This window comes from Lissotriton helveticus, chromosome 8, assembly GCF_964261635.1.
Source record: "Lissotriton helveticus chromosome 8, aLisHel1.1, whole genome shotgun sequence".
Lineage (NCBI taxonomy): Eukaryota > Metazoa > Chordata > Amphibia > Caudata > Salamandridae > Lissotriton > Lissotriton helveticus.
The window spans coordinates 338640393-338655303 of NC_136069.1; the positions used below are offsets into that span (position 1 = coordinate 338640393).

The window sequence follows — 14911 nt, forward strand, 5'->3', positions numbered from 1 at the left end:
CTTTACCATTTTTCTGGCTATCCAATTTTAACATGTCCCACCTGCATCCATGTTCACAGAACGCTGCCACATGTGCAGAACAATACATTTTTACCACTGGGGAAAAAAATAATACAATAATACAGAGCAGTGGCAGCTGGTACAGAGCGGGGTAGCGCCCTCATCGCAGCCACCGACAACATCAGGACCCTGCTGGACAACGGCGAGACCGCAGCCCTCATCCTGCTGGACCTCTCTGCCGCCTTCAACGCCGTCTGCCACTGCACTCTACGCACACGCCTCCATGACGCAGGGATCCGAGACAAGGCCCTGGAATGGACCACCTCCTTCCTCTCCGGCAGAACACAGAGAGTCCACCTCCCCCATTCCGATCCGAAGCCTCCGAAATTATCCGTACCCCAACGCTTATCCCTCAGCCCGACACTGTTCATTTACATGGCCCTGCTCGAACACATCGCCCGACAGCACGACCTCAACATACTCTCCTATGCCGACGACACTCAACTGATCCTCTCCCTCACCAAGGACTCCTTCACCGCCAAACCCAACCTCCACGAAGGAATGAAGGCCGTCGCCGGTTGGATGAAGAGGAGCCGACTAAAGCTGAACACCGACGAGACAGAGGTCCTCATTCTCAGCTCCAACCCATCAGCCTGGGACGACTCCTGGTGGCTGACGGCACTGGGGGCGCACGCAACCTGGGAGTCATCCTCGACTCAACGCTCTCCATGACCAAGCAAGTCAACGCCCTCTCTTCCTCCTTCTTCAACACCATCCGCATGCTCCGCAGGATCTACAGGTGGATCCCGACAGATACAAAAAGAACAGTCACTCAGACCTAGTCAGCAGCGGACTCGACTACGGAAACGCCCTCTACGCAGGAGTCCCGGCCAAGCTCATCAAACGACTGCAAAGCATTCAAAACGCATCTGCACGCCTCATCCTCGACGTACCACGCCACATCACCCCCCACCTGAGAAGCCTGCACTGGCTCCCAGTCAACAGGAGAATCTCCTTCAAACTCCTCATCCACGCACACAAGGCACTCCACAAGACCGGCCCAGCCTACCTCAACAGACGACTCCTCTTCTACGTCGCCAACCGCCAGCTCCACTCTGCCGACCTCTCCCTCGCTACCGTCCCGCGCATCCGAAGAACAACCACCTTTGGCAGATCCTTCTCCCACCTCGCCGCCAAGACCTGGAACACCCTTCCACTCAGCCTACGACAGACCCAAGACCTGCTGACCTTCGGGAGGCTACTGAAGACCTGGCTGTTTGACCAGTAGCGGCACCCCCCCCCCAGCGCCTTGAGACCCTCGCGGGTAAGTAGTGCGCTCTAAAAATTCTGTGATTGATTGATTGACGGGGGGTGAAAAATGAATATAACACTTTGGTCATGGATTACGCAAAAATACTCCTACTTGGCGACCTCAATTATTGGTGCAACGATGACTCTGGTGGTCCCCATGCCATTGAATTAATGGAACTCCTCTCTAACCTCAATTTTATCCACCGTATCTCATGTGCTACACATATCAAAGGCCATATTCTGGACCAGGTATGGACCACTAACCTCACAGTCTCCACACCCACTATATCTCCTTGTATTTGGTCCGATCACCATTTAATTAACTTCACCATTTCTTTCCCTACCTGTAGCAAGCCCCCAGCGTCCGAAGGGGGTCTTATCAGAAAATGGAGAACCTTTGATAAACAAGCTTTTTTGGACAGCTTAGCCAGCTCCACCCCTGCTGACTATCTGGATGTGGACTTTGCTGAAGCCAACATTTCGGCCTGGCTACTAACAGCGAGCAATTTACATGCCCCACTCCAAAAAATTAAAATTGCACGCCGCTCTGAAGCCCAGAAATGGTTCTCCCAAGATCTTAGGGCTCGAAAATTAGACATCCGCCAAAAGGAGCGGAAATGGAGACGGGCCTATGCCCCGGATGCTAAACTACTATATCTGGCAGCCCGTACAGACTATAAAAAAGCCATTATATTAGCTAAAGCCGCCTACTTCTTGGAAAAAATCGAGAAATCGAATAATAAATCAAAAGACATCTTTGCTATACTCAACGAGCTATCCAATACTGAAATAATGCTCCCTAAACCCGCGGCTACTCAACATCTGTGCAACTCCCTCAACAAATATTTCCTAGACAAGAGCGCCACCATTCAAGCGAGCATCCCAGTCGCCAGTCCTAGGATGGATTCCCTGGCCATGATACTCAGCACCCACACCCTTGATCACTTCCCACCCAAAGATGCTCATTCTCTACAGGCCCTATTGGCTAGGGAAAGTCCGGTTCTCCCAGGGACTTCTGTCCCCCGCACATCTTAAAGGACACCTTCTCGGTCCTTTCACCTCCTATCCTGACCTTCCTTAACGAATCCTTGTCTCAGGGTGAGTTCCCACAGCCTTTAAGGAGGCAGTTGTTGTCCCCCTCCTGAAAAAACCGGGAGCAGACCCCTTAAAACCCTCAAACTACAGGCCCATCTCCCTTCTCCCCTATTTGGCTAAAGTTCTTGAAGCGCACGTAACCACTCATCTTTCCAACTTCATAGAGCAGTCCAATTACCTAGACCCCCATCAAGCTGGGTTTCGCCCTGCCCACTCAACCGAGACGGTCATCACTGCAGTCATGGATGCCCTTCGAGGAAATGCAGATAAAGGAATCCCACAGGCCCTGGTCCTCCTGGACCTTTTGGCCGCGTTTGACACAGTCGATCATACCATGTTATTGGACCGTGTCAAACAAGCCGGCATCTGCGACTCGGCCTATAGTTGGATCAGGCCCTTCCTCAGCGACCGCACTCAGGCGGTCGGTCTAGCCCCTTTCACTGCTCCTAAACTCCCTACATCCTGTGGGGTCCCTCAGGGATCCTCATTGTCCCCCTTATTGTTTAATTTGTATTTGTTTCCTTTGATCCAGTCCCTGAAGGAATTCAAGGCCATTACATTAAACTATGCCGATGATCTTCAACTGATCTTCACAATAGACAACTCCCCATTATCCATCCGCAAGTTCCAGGGCACTATGCTTCATATCCGCCAATGGATGGATTTTAACCACCTGAAGTTGAATTCCGGCAAAACCGAGCTAGTCCTGAACGGCAATAGTCAAACATTCTGGGGCCCACACTATTGGTCTCCTGTACTCGGCCCTCCACCTATTCAATCTCCCTTGGTAAAAAGCCTAGGGGTGATCATTCACAAGGATCTTTCCTTAAAAACCCAAGTAGGCACGGTTGTGTTCTCCTGCTTCTTCAAGCTCCGTAAGATCAGGAAGATTAGTCGGATGCTAACCCAATCGGCCCTGATCCAGGTGGTGATAGCCCTGGCACTATCGCACTTGGACTATGCCAACTCCATCTATTTAGGCCTTCCACTCTTCCTCAGCAAACGTCTCCAACTGGTCCAAAATCAGGCGGCCAGATTGATCCATCAGCAACCGCGCTGGCAATCAGCCAGACCGCTGCTAAAAAAACTTCACTGGCTCCCTATCCCTCAGCGAGTTGCTTTTGAGATGGCCTGTATCATTTTTAAGTCCCTCCACGGCCGCAGTCCCCAATTCATTAACAACCTTCTACCTAGGTACACCTCTTCACGCAACCTCCGCTCCGCCAACCTCCATCTCCTGGCCACCCCCTCCTTCAATCTTCAACGCCAGGACGGACGCAGGTTTGCGACTCTGACCCCAAGACTTTGGAACTCCCTTCCATTGGAAATCCGGTCCTGTAACAATCTCCTAAACTTCAGGAGACTGCTCAAAACTTGGCTATTCACAGAGGCCCACGTGTAACTTCTGTTGGCCCCGGCACATGCTAGACTCAGCGCCAAGAAACCTCTTGGTGTACGTGCGCTCTATAAGAAATTGTTAATATAACATAACATAACAACCTCTGCATGGCCACCGTCTCTCCTTCGTCGTCTCTCCTGTGCTTCTCTTTCTGACTCCAGGAAGCCTATAGGCTCCCCTAAGCCAATCACAACGCTGCTGTCATCAGCATGAGCATGACTGGTCTGAGCAGTCTGGTTCAGTGCTCAAACAGGGAGTGGGAGCCTGCGCTTGTTTTCCACTCAGGCTGTGCAATACAGCCAGGTGAAGAACATGGTAAGTGCGCATGACTGTTTGGACGGCCCAAGACGGCCGGCCAAACTGTCATGCACGCTTAAGTGCACATATTTCCTGTTCCCCCTGCTCCGACAGACCAGCCCCAGAATGCCCTAAACTGATTCGCTCTGAAAAATAAAATGATAATAACATTGTATTATTATGATTTTATTTTTCCTTTATTGCACTGCTGAAAAGCAGTGAGGCAACGCTCTTTTTCCTTAGGGGAGGAATCGCCGCTGATACTTTGGCTTGTGCAACTAATCATTTACAGTACTCTGAGAGTGCTACACTACTGCACTCTTACATACACTGGGTAGGTGGGATACCCAAGTGAGATCTACAGCCCCAGATCAGTTGCAGAACCTCTTTCTTGTGAATTTGTTCGCAATAGCCTGTTCTCATTTACTTGATGTAATTCAGATTTTTTAAAATAAACATTTTCTTTTTATCTCTATCATGGTACTATACAAACAAAAGGTAATTCTAGTAAGTTTAAAGTATTTTTTTTTACTAACTGAATGCATCTGTAGAGTAAACAAAATGTTGAAGCTAGCCTTTATATGAATCCTCATATTTGAAAGTCATGCTCACCTTGTGGGGGCCATGTCTGAGATGGTATAGTTGTGAATGATGGTGGTACTGGAAGCTGTTAGGTGTCGCTGTGTCTCTGATGATGGTGATCATCTGCTGCTTCAATGGACGGGATAATGTGAAATTAACAACATCGCCACTAACCTGGTGACATAAAATACGTAAAGATATCAAATTTATGTTACCTAAAATGAAGACATAGACAGACAAGTTTGATGAATTACATTTTAATAAATTAAGAAAACAAATTATAACAAACAAATGTTCTCAAACACCTGAATCTTGAATAGATCGTCATGATACAAATAACCCCAAAAGCCAGGGAGTTGTTCTTCAAACACATTTCATCTTTGGACATTTATATGGGATAATCCTATTGTTCCTGTCTGTGTTTTATCCATGAAAGCACCAACACCTCAGCACTGTTTAGGTCTGACCTAGAAATAGCATTAATCAAAAAAACATAAACAAAAATTCATAAATCTAGACATATATAGAAAAGCTTTGGGTCAGCCCTCTTCATCCACTGGTCTAGTCAGGAGTCATTCGCATTTTGCTTCCACCAACCCTAGCATAAAACATGTGGCAATGAGTCAGTGCACTTCAGCCATAGGTTTCTGTAAGTGACGGCATTTTCACTGATGACATGCACATATCTTTCTAAAAATAAGTATATTTCAGTGTCAGTGCTGATGGGCCAATGCAATCTTTTTTATTTGCCGCTGCTTCTTTCTTTTCATTCTTTAAACTTGAAAAAAAACAATTTGCCATCCTTTTGTGATTAAACTACATCTTCATGTTAAATGGATTCAAAGTTAATCTTGCTCTTCATTTGCACCAATAAGAATCATATTTTCTTGTGAAGTGCATTGACACTTGGGGAGGGTATGGCCAGAACTTACCCCTAGATTCATCATTGTCCCGTTTTGCGAGTCCTTAATAGCGATTATTAAGGAATCGCTATTAAGGACTTGCAAAACGGCATTCATGTAGAAATGGCAATTTTAATTGCGATTTCTACAGCTTCCTTATTTGCGATTAGCAATTTGCGAATCGCAAATAAGGATGCGATTTCAAGGGTGCCAGGGGCGTCCAAAGGACACCCTGTAGCACCCCTGAAATGTAATTGTAGCCTGATGTTGCGCACACACATGTCCAAAGGACATGTGTGTGTGTAACATACCACTTAGAAAAATGCACTAAAGTGCATTTTTCTAAGTTTTCGCTATTTACCACGAAGTCTGACTTCGTGGTAAATAGCGGCCAGAAATAGCGAATTCGCAAATAGAAAATGGTTAATGAATTGCATTTAAGGAATCTCAAATATAGATTCCTTAAATGCAATTCCTCGCAAATATGCGATTTCGCAATTAGCGAATTTTGCATTTGGGATGATGAATCCCAAATGCAAAAATTGCACTCGCAAAGGGCCAGATTCTCAGAATCTGGCCCTTTGCGAGCCGATTTAACAATGATGAATCTAGATGTTAGTTCCAGAGGGTGAAGTGTCAGAGGCAGGGACTTCTGTGGTTTTGGAGGGGGTCCACAGGCGCGGCCGGCACATGTAACAGGGGTGCGTCGGGACGCAGGCGCGGCCGGCACATGTAACAGGGGTGCGTCGGGACGGGGTGGGGCGGCAAACGCAAGGTAAGTGGTTTTATGTGTTTTACTTTCCCTATCCCGTTGTCTTTCGACGGCCCCACACACAAACTCCCAGGTCTGTTACCTGTGCTGGTTGCGCCTGGGCGTCCATAGTGGGAGGATAAGGGGTCATCAGCAAGAGAAAGCACTAAGATGTAGCATGCCAAAACAAAATATTTATGACATTTTTTCCCGAGAAAATCTGTTAGAGAATAGGAAGAGCAAAATGAGTCTCCTGGAAAGGGACAATAGGCAGGCTTCTTGGAGCGGGAATAGCTCCTACAGCAAGGAAACATCAGAAGGCGAGTAAGCCGTGGACTGTTGGTGAAGAGAAGGGGGCAGTGCCTGGAGTTTTGTAAGGGGTGGAGCCACATTAGAGTGCAATGTTGGATGGGAAAGGAGGGACAGGCATGTGCAGGAAAGGTTCTACACCAATGAGGATGTAAGGGGAGTGACAGAGAAAGGAAAGGGACAGGGCCTGGAACTATAAAAGCCAGGGTTCTACAGTAGAGATGGAGACTGGCTACGAGGCAACAATACTCTTCCTTCTTCTTTCCAGGCATGCACAAGGGAAGAAGATGGGAGGGAGGGAGTGTGGCTACGATGCTAGAGCATTCCTTACCAAAGGTCCTTGTTTCAGTACAGGGCGCTAGAGCTTGCCTGTAATAAGAGAGATACCAGGAGTGAGGAGCAGAATGGAGGAGCCGAAATCTTGTAGAAGAAGAAATGCCCATCAAGCACAGGGTAGACGTTAACCCTGATGAAGCCTAAGCTTAGAGTATGATAGTTATGAAGTGGGACCTATAAATAAGACCACATTGCGTACCCCTGCTGTGAAGATTAACACGAAAGGGGTACAATCTGTGCCTGAACCTTAATAAACCTCCTTGTCATATCGCACGGCCTGTCTCCAGATCGGTCATTGGCCAGTCAACAACACTAAAAAAAGTTTCTGTGTTTGTTGTAAGTAACTCTACCTACCAAGAAGCATGTGTACAGTGCTATTAAATTATCTGCATAAATTATATATTTTTGTAATTTAGATTTTTTATTGCAAGCGCATGCCACCACATTTGAGTAACATCATTTTTCCCTTTTTGCTTTTTTGTGGCTCATGGTTGTTTGTTTTATGTAACCATTCCACTAGTGAGAGAGCACAAGTTTGGAAAAAAAATGTATAAGTACGCCATATTTACAAGCACGTAGTTAGTTTAAACATGTTTTGCACACGAGTGTTTTATATCTAGGAGTGAAAATATACAGAGTGTTTTATATTCAGTGGCGAAATGTATAGAATGTTAAGTAGAGTAACTATAATTATAACGGTGTGAGATAATGTAGAAATGTTAGAATATATGTGAAAACCTCATGTTCTCATGTTAAAAGAATCATGTCCGAATTAAATGTAACTTTGAAATCCAGTATAATGTGTAGGCCTTAGGGCAATTCACAGCAAATCTAAACGTGCTGCTAAAATAATGTGAGATAAGGTTGACATGGTTCTTCCAAATGTACTATTGAACTTAGGGTTAAAAGTATATGCTTTATAGATGTGTTATTTTAGAAACGTATGCTAGTTAAGAATGTTTGCTGTTTAAATCAAGTTAACGTTTTAAGAGTGCAGGGACCTGCTGCATGTAAATCAAGTGGGCCAGAGCAGATAATGTCATGTCGTTTAAATTGCCATGTGCTCGTTAGAGAAGAGGTCGTGAGGTGTCCAGCACAGAGCTTTGAGAGTGTTTTACGACTAAAGATATGGTGGAGTCTGGAATTTGAGGCCCACTGCAGGATGAGCTGTATGCAGGTGCGAGGGTCCTAATCAGCTCGAATGAAAGGGACTTTGTTCAGTGGCGCCTTGCGCAGGCCTGTAGGAGTTTCCAGGAATTTCAGGGGGTATCGGCGCATTGGAGAAGAAGCCTGGGAACCAAGGTCAACTTTAACGAGGGTCTTCAAGAGTACCATCATGGAGTTTGCCGCGCACAGAGATACCACGTGAGGGGCGTCCTAAGGGGCGTTCCTATCAGAAATGTGATTTGGTATTAGGGAAAGAGACCCGGGAGGAGAGCAGAGCAGATGATTTTGGGAGCCTAAGGAAGCGGATGGGTAAGCAGATAGGCTGATCAGGAGAGACCCATTATCAGAGAAGAGACAAAGAGAAGTGCGTGATCTTCTTAGGAAGTCACCACGGCTGACACCTAGAGGGTTAAGATCTTGCTAAGTAGGGATGTCACTTAGGATAGTGTAGGGACAGACTAACCTTAATTTTCTTTTCTGTAATGACTTTGAGATTGCAACTTATATCTATTTTGACAACCCTTATGGTTTTTGAGCTTGTACTTATTATTTTGTTTTTCAGACTTAGATTATTCAAGAAGTTCATGTTTATAGTGATACCAATTTACCTTTTGAATCTCATTTTGAGAAGTTTGTATCTTCAGTTATCTTTGACTTTATATTAAATCTTTAAAACTTAAATTTGGTCGGTGGTCATTTAGCGTGGTGTAAGTTCTTAAATTGATTGACTTATTGTGAGATTACCTTTTACTCAACGACAGGTACCAACGATTCAGTCGACATAGTTTGGGATTTGGTAAGATAATTAGTAACCAGTAATCCCGCGTTAGCAGTTGGTAGCAGAGTGAGGATGGTTATCTTCTTGAGGAAGGTAATCTAGAGAGGTTAGTTTACCCCAAGGCCCCTAGACATCGAGAGACGAGCAGCGGAAGAATCGTGTGCCGAAAGGTGCAGACGGTGCGAGAAAAGCAGCAGTATCGGAGAGTGAGTATAAAAAGGGTCATGCGTGAACAGATTGCGGTGTTTTGTGTTGTATTTGTATTGTAATGTCTTGCGGAGTTGAATGCCTGTAGTGTGAATGAGAGAAGGTTGTGAGCGCGCGCAACCTGGTAAACTGGTAACCTGGTAAACGGGTGAACTGGTGAAATCTTAAGTTCAGGCCAGAGCTTAAGTGGTTTTGGGTGTATCGAACATCCAGGGCAGTTGTCGACCATAGTACGGAGGTCACGAGGTACCATTGACCGCCGTGGATCCAAGATAGGGGGAGTGTAAGAGTGAGTGTATGAGTAACGGACGCTGGTCGAAAGTTACTGTGTGTGAGTAACCTATCGGAGAAGGCGATTGTCTGGAAGTAAACGGAAAGATATTTCGCCAAGTTAAGGTGACAACTACAGAAAGACTGTGGGCGTACAGTCAAAGAAAGGTGATCGCTTGGACGGAAGTAATCATTTTTCGGAGTATGAATGGGACGCGTGCATGACCGAGGAGACGAGCTGAGAAAGGAGGGGAACTGCTGCGAAGGGGGACGGGTGACGTCGGCTAGAGCCGCGCTGTGATTGAGCGGTTGGTGTGACGTTAGCTAAAGCCGCGCTCTGGTTGGGCGGCTAGCGTGACGTCGGAGGAAAGTCGCGTACGGATAGGCCAGTTAGTGAGAACGGCGCTGAGATTGGTGGAGTGTCATCAGGAAGTAAACGAACGCGGAGAAAAGAGAAATCATGAAGTGTTTTAAGTGTTTGAAAGGGATTTTTAAACGTAAACGAAGTGAACATTATTATGGGGAAGAGGCTCCACCGGAGGGTACGCCAGCTCATTATATGGCAACGAATGTGGGGCTGCATACCATATTGTGGATTGGGGCTTGGAATAAGCTTACGGAAGGGAATGAGGAAATGCAGTTCCCGAGGTACGGGACGTTTAAATTAGAGGTGTTACATCGGCTAAAAGCAACCATGTCCTCATTGAAACCCTCGCCCAGAACAACACAGTTTGAGGCCCTTAATGCATGGATTAAGGCTGCACACGACCGAAATTTGAACAGGCGTCAACAAAGGCTGACGCGATCGGTAAGGGCAGTGCGAGATTCCAAATGGGATGAGGAGGAAAAGCGTTGGAGGGTACAGGCTATTGAGGTGGAAAAAATGTATCCGATGAGGGAGGTGGCAGGAGGAGGAGGAAACCTCATGGAAGAAGACGAGGAAAGCGAGTCGGAGGACAATCTGATAAACAGATTGTTAATGGATAGACCACCTCCGAGAGTGGGGTTGATAGAAGATAGAGGGCTCGCAAGGGAAGATGGGAATGACATAGAGGGATATACACCACTCCCTATATCGGAATGGACACCTATCAAAGGCGGAGAAACACCTCCAAACAACACTGTACAGAGTGTAGTGGGAAGGTTTGTAGTGCAGAAAACGCCAACCACCGAAAGGGCTGAGTCTGTGGGATTGCCAGACGCTCTTCAGGTGCCTGTTACCATAGGACCCATAGTTTCGATCTATAACTCGGAGAGAGATAGAGGGGAACAACAAAGGCAATTGGATAGAGAAAGGATCGAGATGGAAAGGAGGAATAACGTGACAAATGCATGGAAGCAATTGCCAGGATCGGTAACATGGAATACCCCATTAGACACAACTGTCGGTCCCAATTCAGAACAGGGAGGTCCGAGAGGACCAATGGATCTAAGGGGACCACAGCCAAGATCCTTTTCAGAGTTAAGAGCTGATTTGAGGGAATGGGACGGGTCCATAGTATCTCCGAGTAACAGGACAAGAACGGAACCAGAGTGGGAAAGCAGGGGTAACGGGACTGTATCTCATTGTGGGGCCAGCGAAAGCAGTCAGGGACGGGAAGGCCAAAGTCAAGAGAATAGAGGGGATGCATGTCCTACAAATCAGAGAGAACAGCCGGAACAAAATACTAGGAATGTAGAATGTGAGGAAATGTCCCGTCTCTGGGGGAAAGGAGGAGATGAGGCGGTACGGGCTTTTCAGAATAGGTTTAGGTGCCTTCATCATACACTCGGGGAAGACGTCCAACATTGGAGAAAGGAGAACAGCGATAGGTCCCGCCACGCCTCGAATAATCAGGAATCACAGGGAAGTAGGGAGGAAAGAGGGAGTAATGGAACATCTTACCCTGCATCCCGTGAAACTAGCCAGGATGGGGAGAGAGGGGCTATGAGGCATGAAGGAGTGTTTCACCACCCACCCCGAGAAGATGGAAAGGCATGGGACCTAGAGAGATGGGAACAGGGGAGGACTCCCTATAACTCACCAATACCTAAACGTAGATCTCGGAGCTGGGATGGGAGAGATGCGGATGGAGGAGCTAAATTGAGTGTCTTGAAAGCTGAAATTAAGGCAAAAAGGCTTGATGTTACTAGTTTAAAATCAGATGTTGATGAGATAATAGATGGAACATTGCCTTTGGAAAGGATAGAATTGTATGAACAGGATGAGTTATTGTTCATGGCAAAGGATATTACTAGGAAAGCTAGAGCGTTTCATGAGAAACTGACTGATTTGGCAGACAGGTATGCTGTGGATTTATCTAGGACAAGGGCATTACAGAGTAACCACAGATTACAGTACGCAGACCAGGATCTAGATGAGAAGAGAACTACTGGATTAAAAACACACATAAGAGAGCTGGTATCAGGGATAAGAGTGTGGAGGGAACTGGATAAATGGGAAGAAAGGTGGTCGAAAAAGGGCACGGTTAGACGAAGTGCAAATGTGATGACCCCCGAGGGAAGGGTAATGCATATGGAGGCATTCCCTTTGCGAGAAATATCAAACGGAAATTATGTACATGTACCCTGGAGTAGAGGAGATCTAGCTGCATTTACCAACTCATTTCCGAAGTTGCGGGACAATCCAGTAGAATGGTATAAGCAGGTAGAGAGGTTTGTTAAAATTTCGAAGGTATTGTGGATTGATTTGAACACGTTGTTTGACATCGTGGTCCCATCGGATCTGTGGACCCCTTGTAAGACTAGTGTCGAATGGCCAAATGCTGAACCATTGAGGGATGCTCGAACAAATGGACCATCTGAGATTGTCATGCGAAAGTATGAAAGGGTAATAGCTTGGCTGAAAGATAAGGTACCACCTCAGGATATAGATTGGGTAAAAATAGACCGAACAAGGCAGGAACCCAAGGAGACAGTTCATGAGTTTTATGAGAGATTGCTGAAAACATTCAAGCAATACAGTGGACTTGATGTAATGGATCCCAAGGATATAGGACAGTTTGTGTCAAAGTTTGTCTTGGGGTTGAGACCTGATATTTGTTTGATGATACAGCAACATTTAATCTGTTGGCAGAACAAACCACTAGATGAGATTTTACGTTATGCGAGGTACTGTAGTGACGAGATAGATTCTAAAGCCAAGAATCTAAAGGAGAAATTGATGGTGGTGCAAATGCAGTCCGCTGGGAAGGGTGGCCAGCAGAAGCAGGGGATGGGACGAAAACCAAACGGTCAGAACAAAGATAATGAAGAAGGGCAGAGACCTAGGATAGACTTTGCCACTTTAAAGAAAACGACAAAGTGCCATCAGTGTCACCAGGTGGGGCATTGGCGACGCGAGTGTCCCTTTAACCCCGAAAATGGAGAGCTAGAAGTAGAAGAGCAGGTTCAAGAAGTCCCAACTCCAAAGGTGACAGTTCCAGGAGGCAAGGTGGCTAAAGGGGGGACTTCGGCTCCACGGGCCCAATTCCCACAGCCACCGAAGATAGCAGCTGGGGGAAAGGTCTTTAAACAAATGCCTCTGTTTGTCGAGGAAGAAAAGTGTTATTACATTGATCCATTGACAGGACAACGGGTGAGCAGTGAAGAGGATTGTACCCTCGGGGCAGTTCTAGAAGTGGATCAGAGGGGGCCATTTGTTGAGGCAGAAGTGGCAGGGTGTCCCACTACGTTCTTAGTGGATACTGGGGCTACTCGTTCGACTCTGAGATCAGCGGTGGTTCCAGACTTGCCAATGTCAGGGGAAACAATTCAGGTGGTAGGAGTCGCAAATAAAAGAATGACCAGTCCCTTGACAGAACCAGTGTCTGTGAAAATTGGAAACCATATGAACGAACATCAGTTTGTGGTTTGTGACTCGAGTCCGGTATGTCTGTTAGGAAGGGATTTGTTGTGCAAATTGAACTGCACCATATACTGCACCCCGCAAGGAGTGGAGGTACAGACTACCGACGAGGATGCTACTTTTAAGGTGGCCAATTCAAAATCTTGTGTAGAACTATATCCTACTCTGACAATAGAAGATCTTCCCCAAGATCTACGAGATGCAGTGGCGTCGGAGGTATGGGATTTCACAGGAGAAGAAATAGGATTGATTAAGGGGGTAGAGCCGGTAAAAATTTTGGTAAAACCAAATGTTGAGTTTCCAAGAACGCCTCAATACAAATTGTCCCAGGAAACGATTGCGGGAATAAAACCTGTGATCGAGTCAATGATACAACAGGGAATACTGAAAGAAATCGTGGGTAGTCCTTGTAACTCCCCGATTATGGGTTTGCAGAAACCTAGCGGGAAATTCAGGATAGTGCAGGATTTACGAAAAATTAACAACATAGTCGTTTCATGTTGTCCCGTGGTACCGAATCCTTCAGTGATATTGTTTCAAATACCATGTCAAGCAGAATGGTTCACATTGATAGATCTTTGTCAGGCTTTCTTTTCAATCCCATTGGATGAAGAGAGCAGGTACCTTTTCGCTTTTAAAATGGAAGATCGCGTTTTAACATGGTGTCGAATCCCCCAAGGATTCACAGACAGCCCATCCATCTTTAATCAGTTGTTGAAGAAGAATCTCGAAAATCTAGTACTGCCGCAGAACTCGGTTCTGGTCCAGTACATAGATGACCTACTTGTTGCGTCAGAGACAGAGGAAGCCTGTAAAACAGATTCAATTGCCTTACTGAATCATTTAGCTGAAAATGGACATAAGGTATCTCCGAGCAAGTTGCAGTATTGTCTGACAGAAGTACAGTATCTAGGGCACAGGTTAGAAAAAGGGAAACGTAAGGTGTCCCCAGAGAGGATTGAGGCGATAATGAAAATGAATGCGCCTACAACACAGAGAGAAGTTAGAATGTTCCTAGGAATGGTGGGTTACTGCCGACAGTGGATAGTTAACTTCTCACTGAAAGCAAAGCCCTTACAGAAACTGACGCACAAGGAGGTGAGTGATCCGGTACCATGGGATGAAGAATGTCTGGTAGCGTTTTTACAGCTGAGAGACGATTTGTGTCGTGCTCCGGCTCTGGGAATGCCAGATTACGAAAAGTCATTTTCACTCTGTTACTGTGAGAGAGAGGGATGTGCTTTGTCAGTCTTGGCACAGACCCAAGGAAATGCCCGTAGACCAGTTGCATATTTTTCGGCTACATTAGATCCAGTAGCCGCAGCGTTGCCCGGATGTCTCAAATCCGTTGCTGCAACGGGTGTCAGCATTGAAAGGAGCGAGAGTATTGTGATGGGACATCCAGTGGTGGTGTATGTACCACATTCAGTTGAATTGCTAATGACCAGGACGAAGACGCAGCATCTGACCAATAGTAGGCTCACGCGCTACGAGCAAGTTATACTTGCCGCAGAGAACGTGACCCTCAGGAGATGCTCTGTCTTGAATCCTGCTACTTTGATGCCATTACCCACTGTAATAGAAGGCGAAGGATGTGAAGACCACGATTGCCTTGATGTGACTGAACTATGCACGAAACCCAGACCAGATATTGTGGATG

At 46.3% G+C, this 14911-nt stretch overlaps 1 protein-coding gene across 1 annotated transcript in view; it reads right to left on the bottom strand.

The window, feature by feature from the left end:
- Window positions 1-14911, bottom strand: part of LNX2 (ligand of numb-protein X 2) — a 169307-nt gene that overhangs the window by 63263 nt on the left and 91133 nt on the right. The window contains exon 6 of the mRNA XM_078655991.1: window positions 4715-4858. Coding sequence (XP_078512117.1) covers window positions 4715-4858 — 144 coding nt within the window. The remainder of the gene's footprint in view (window positions 1-4714; window positions 4859-14911) is intronic.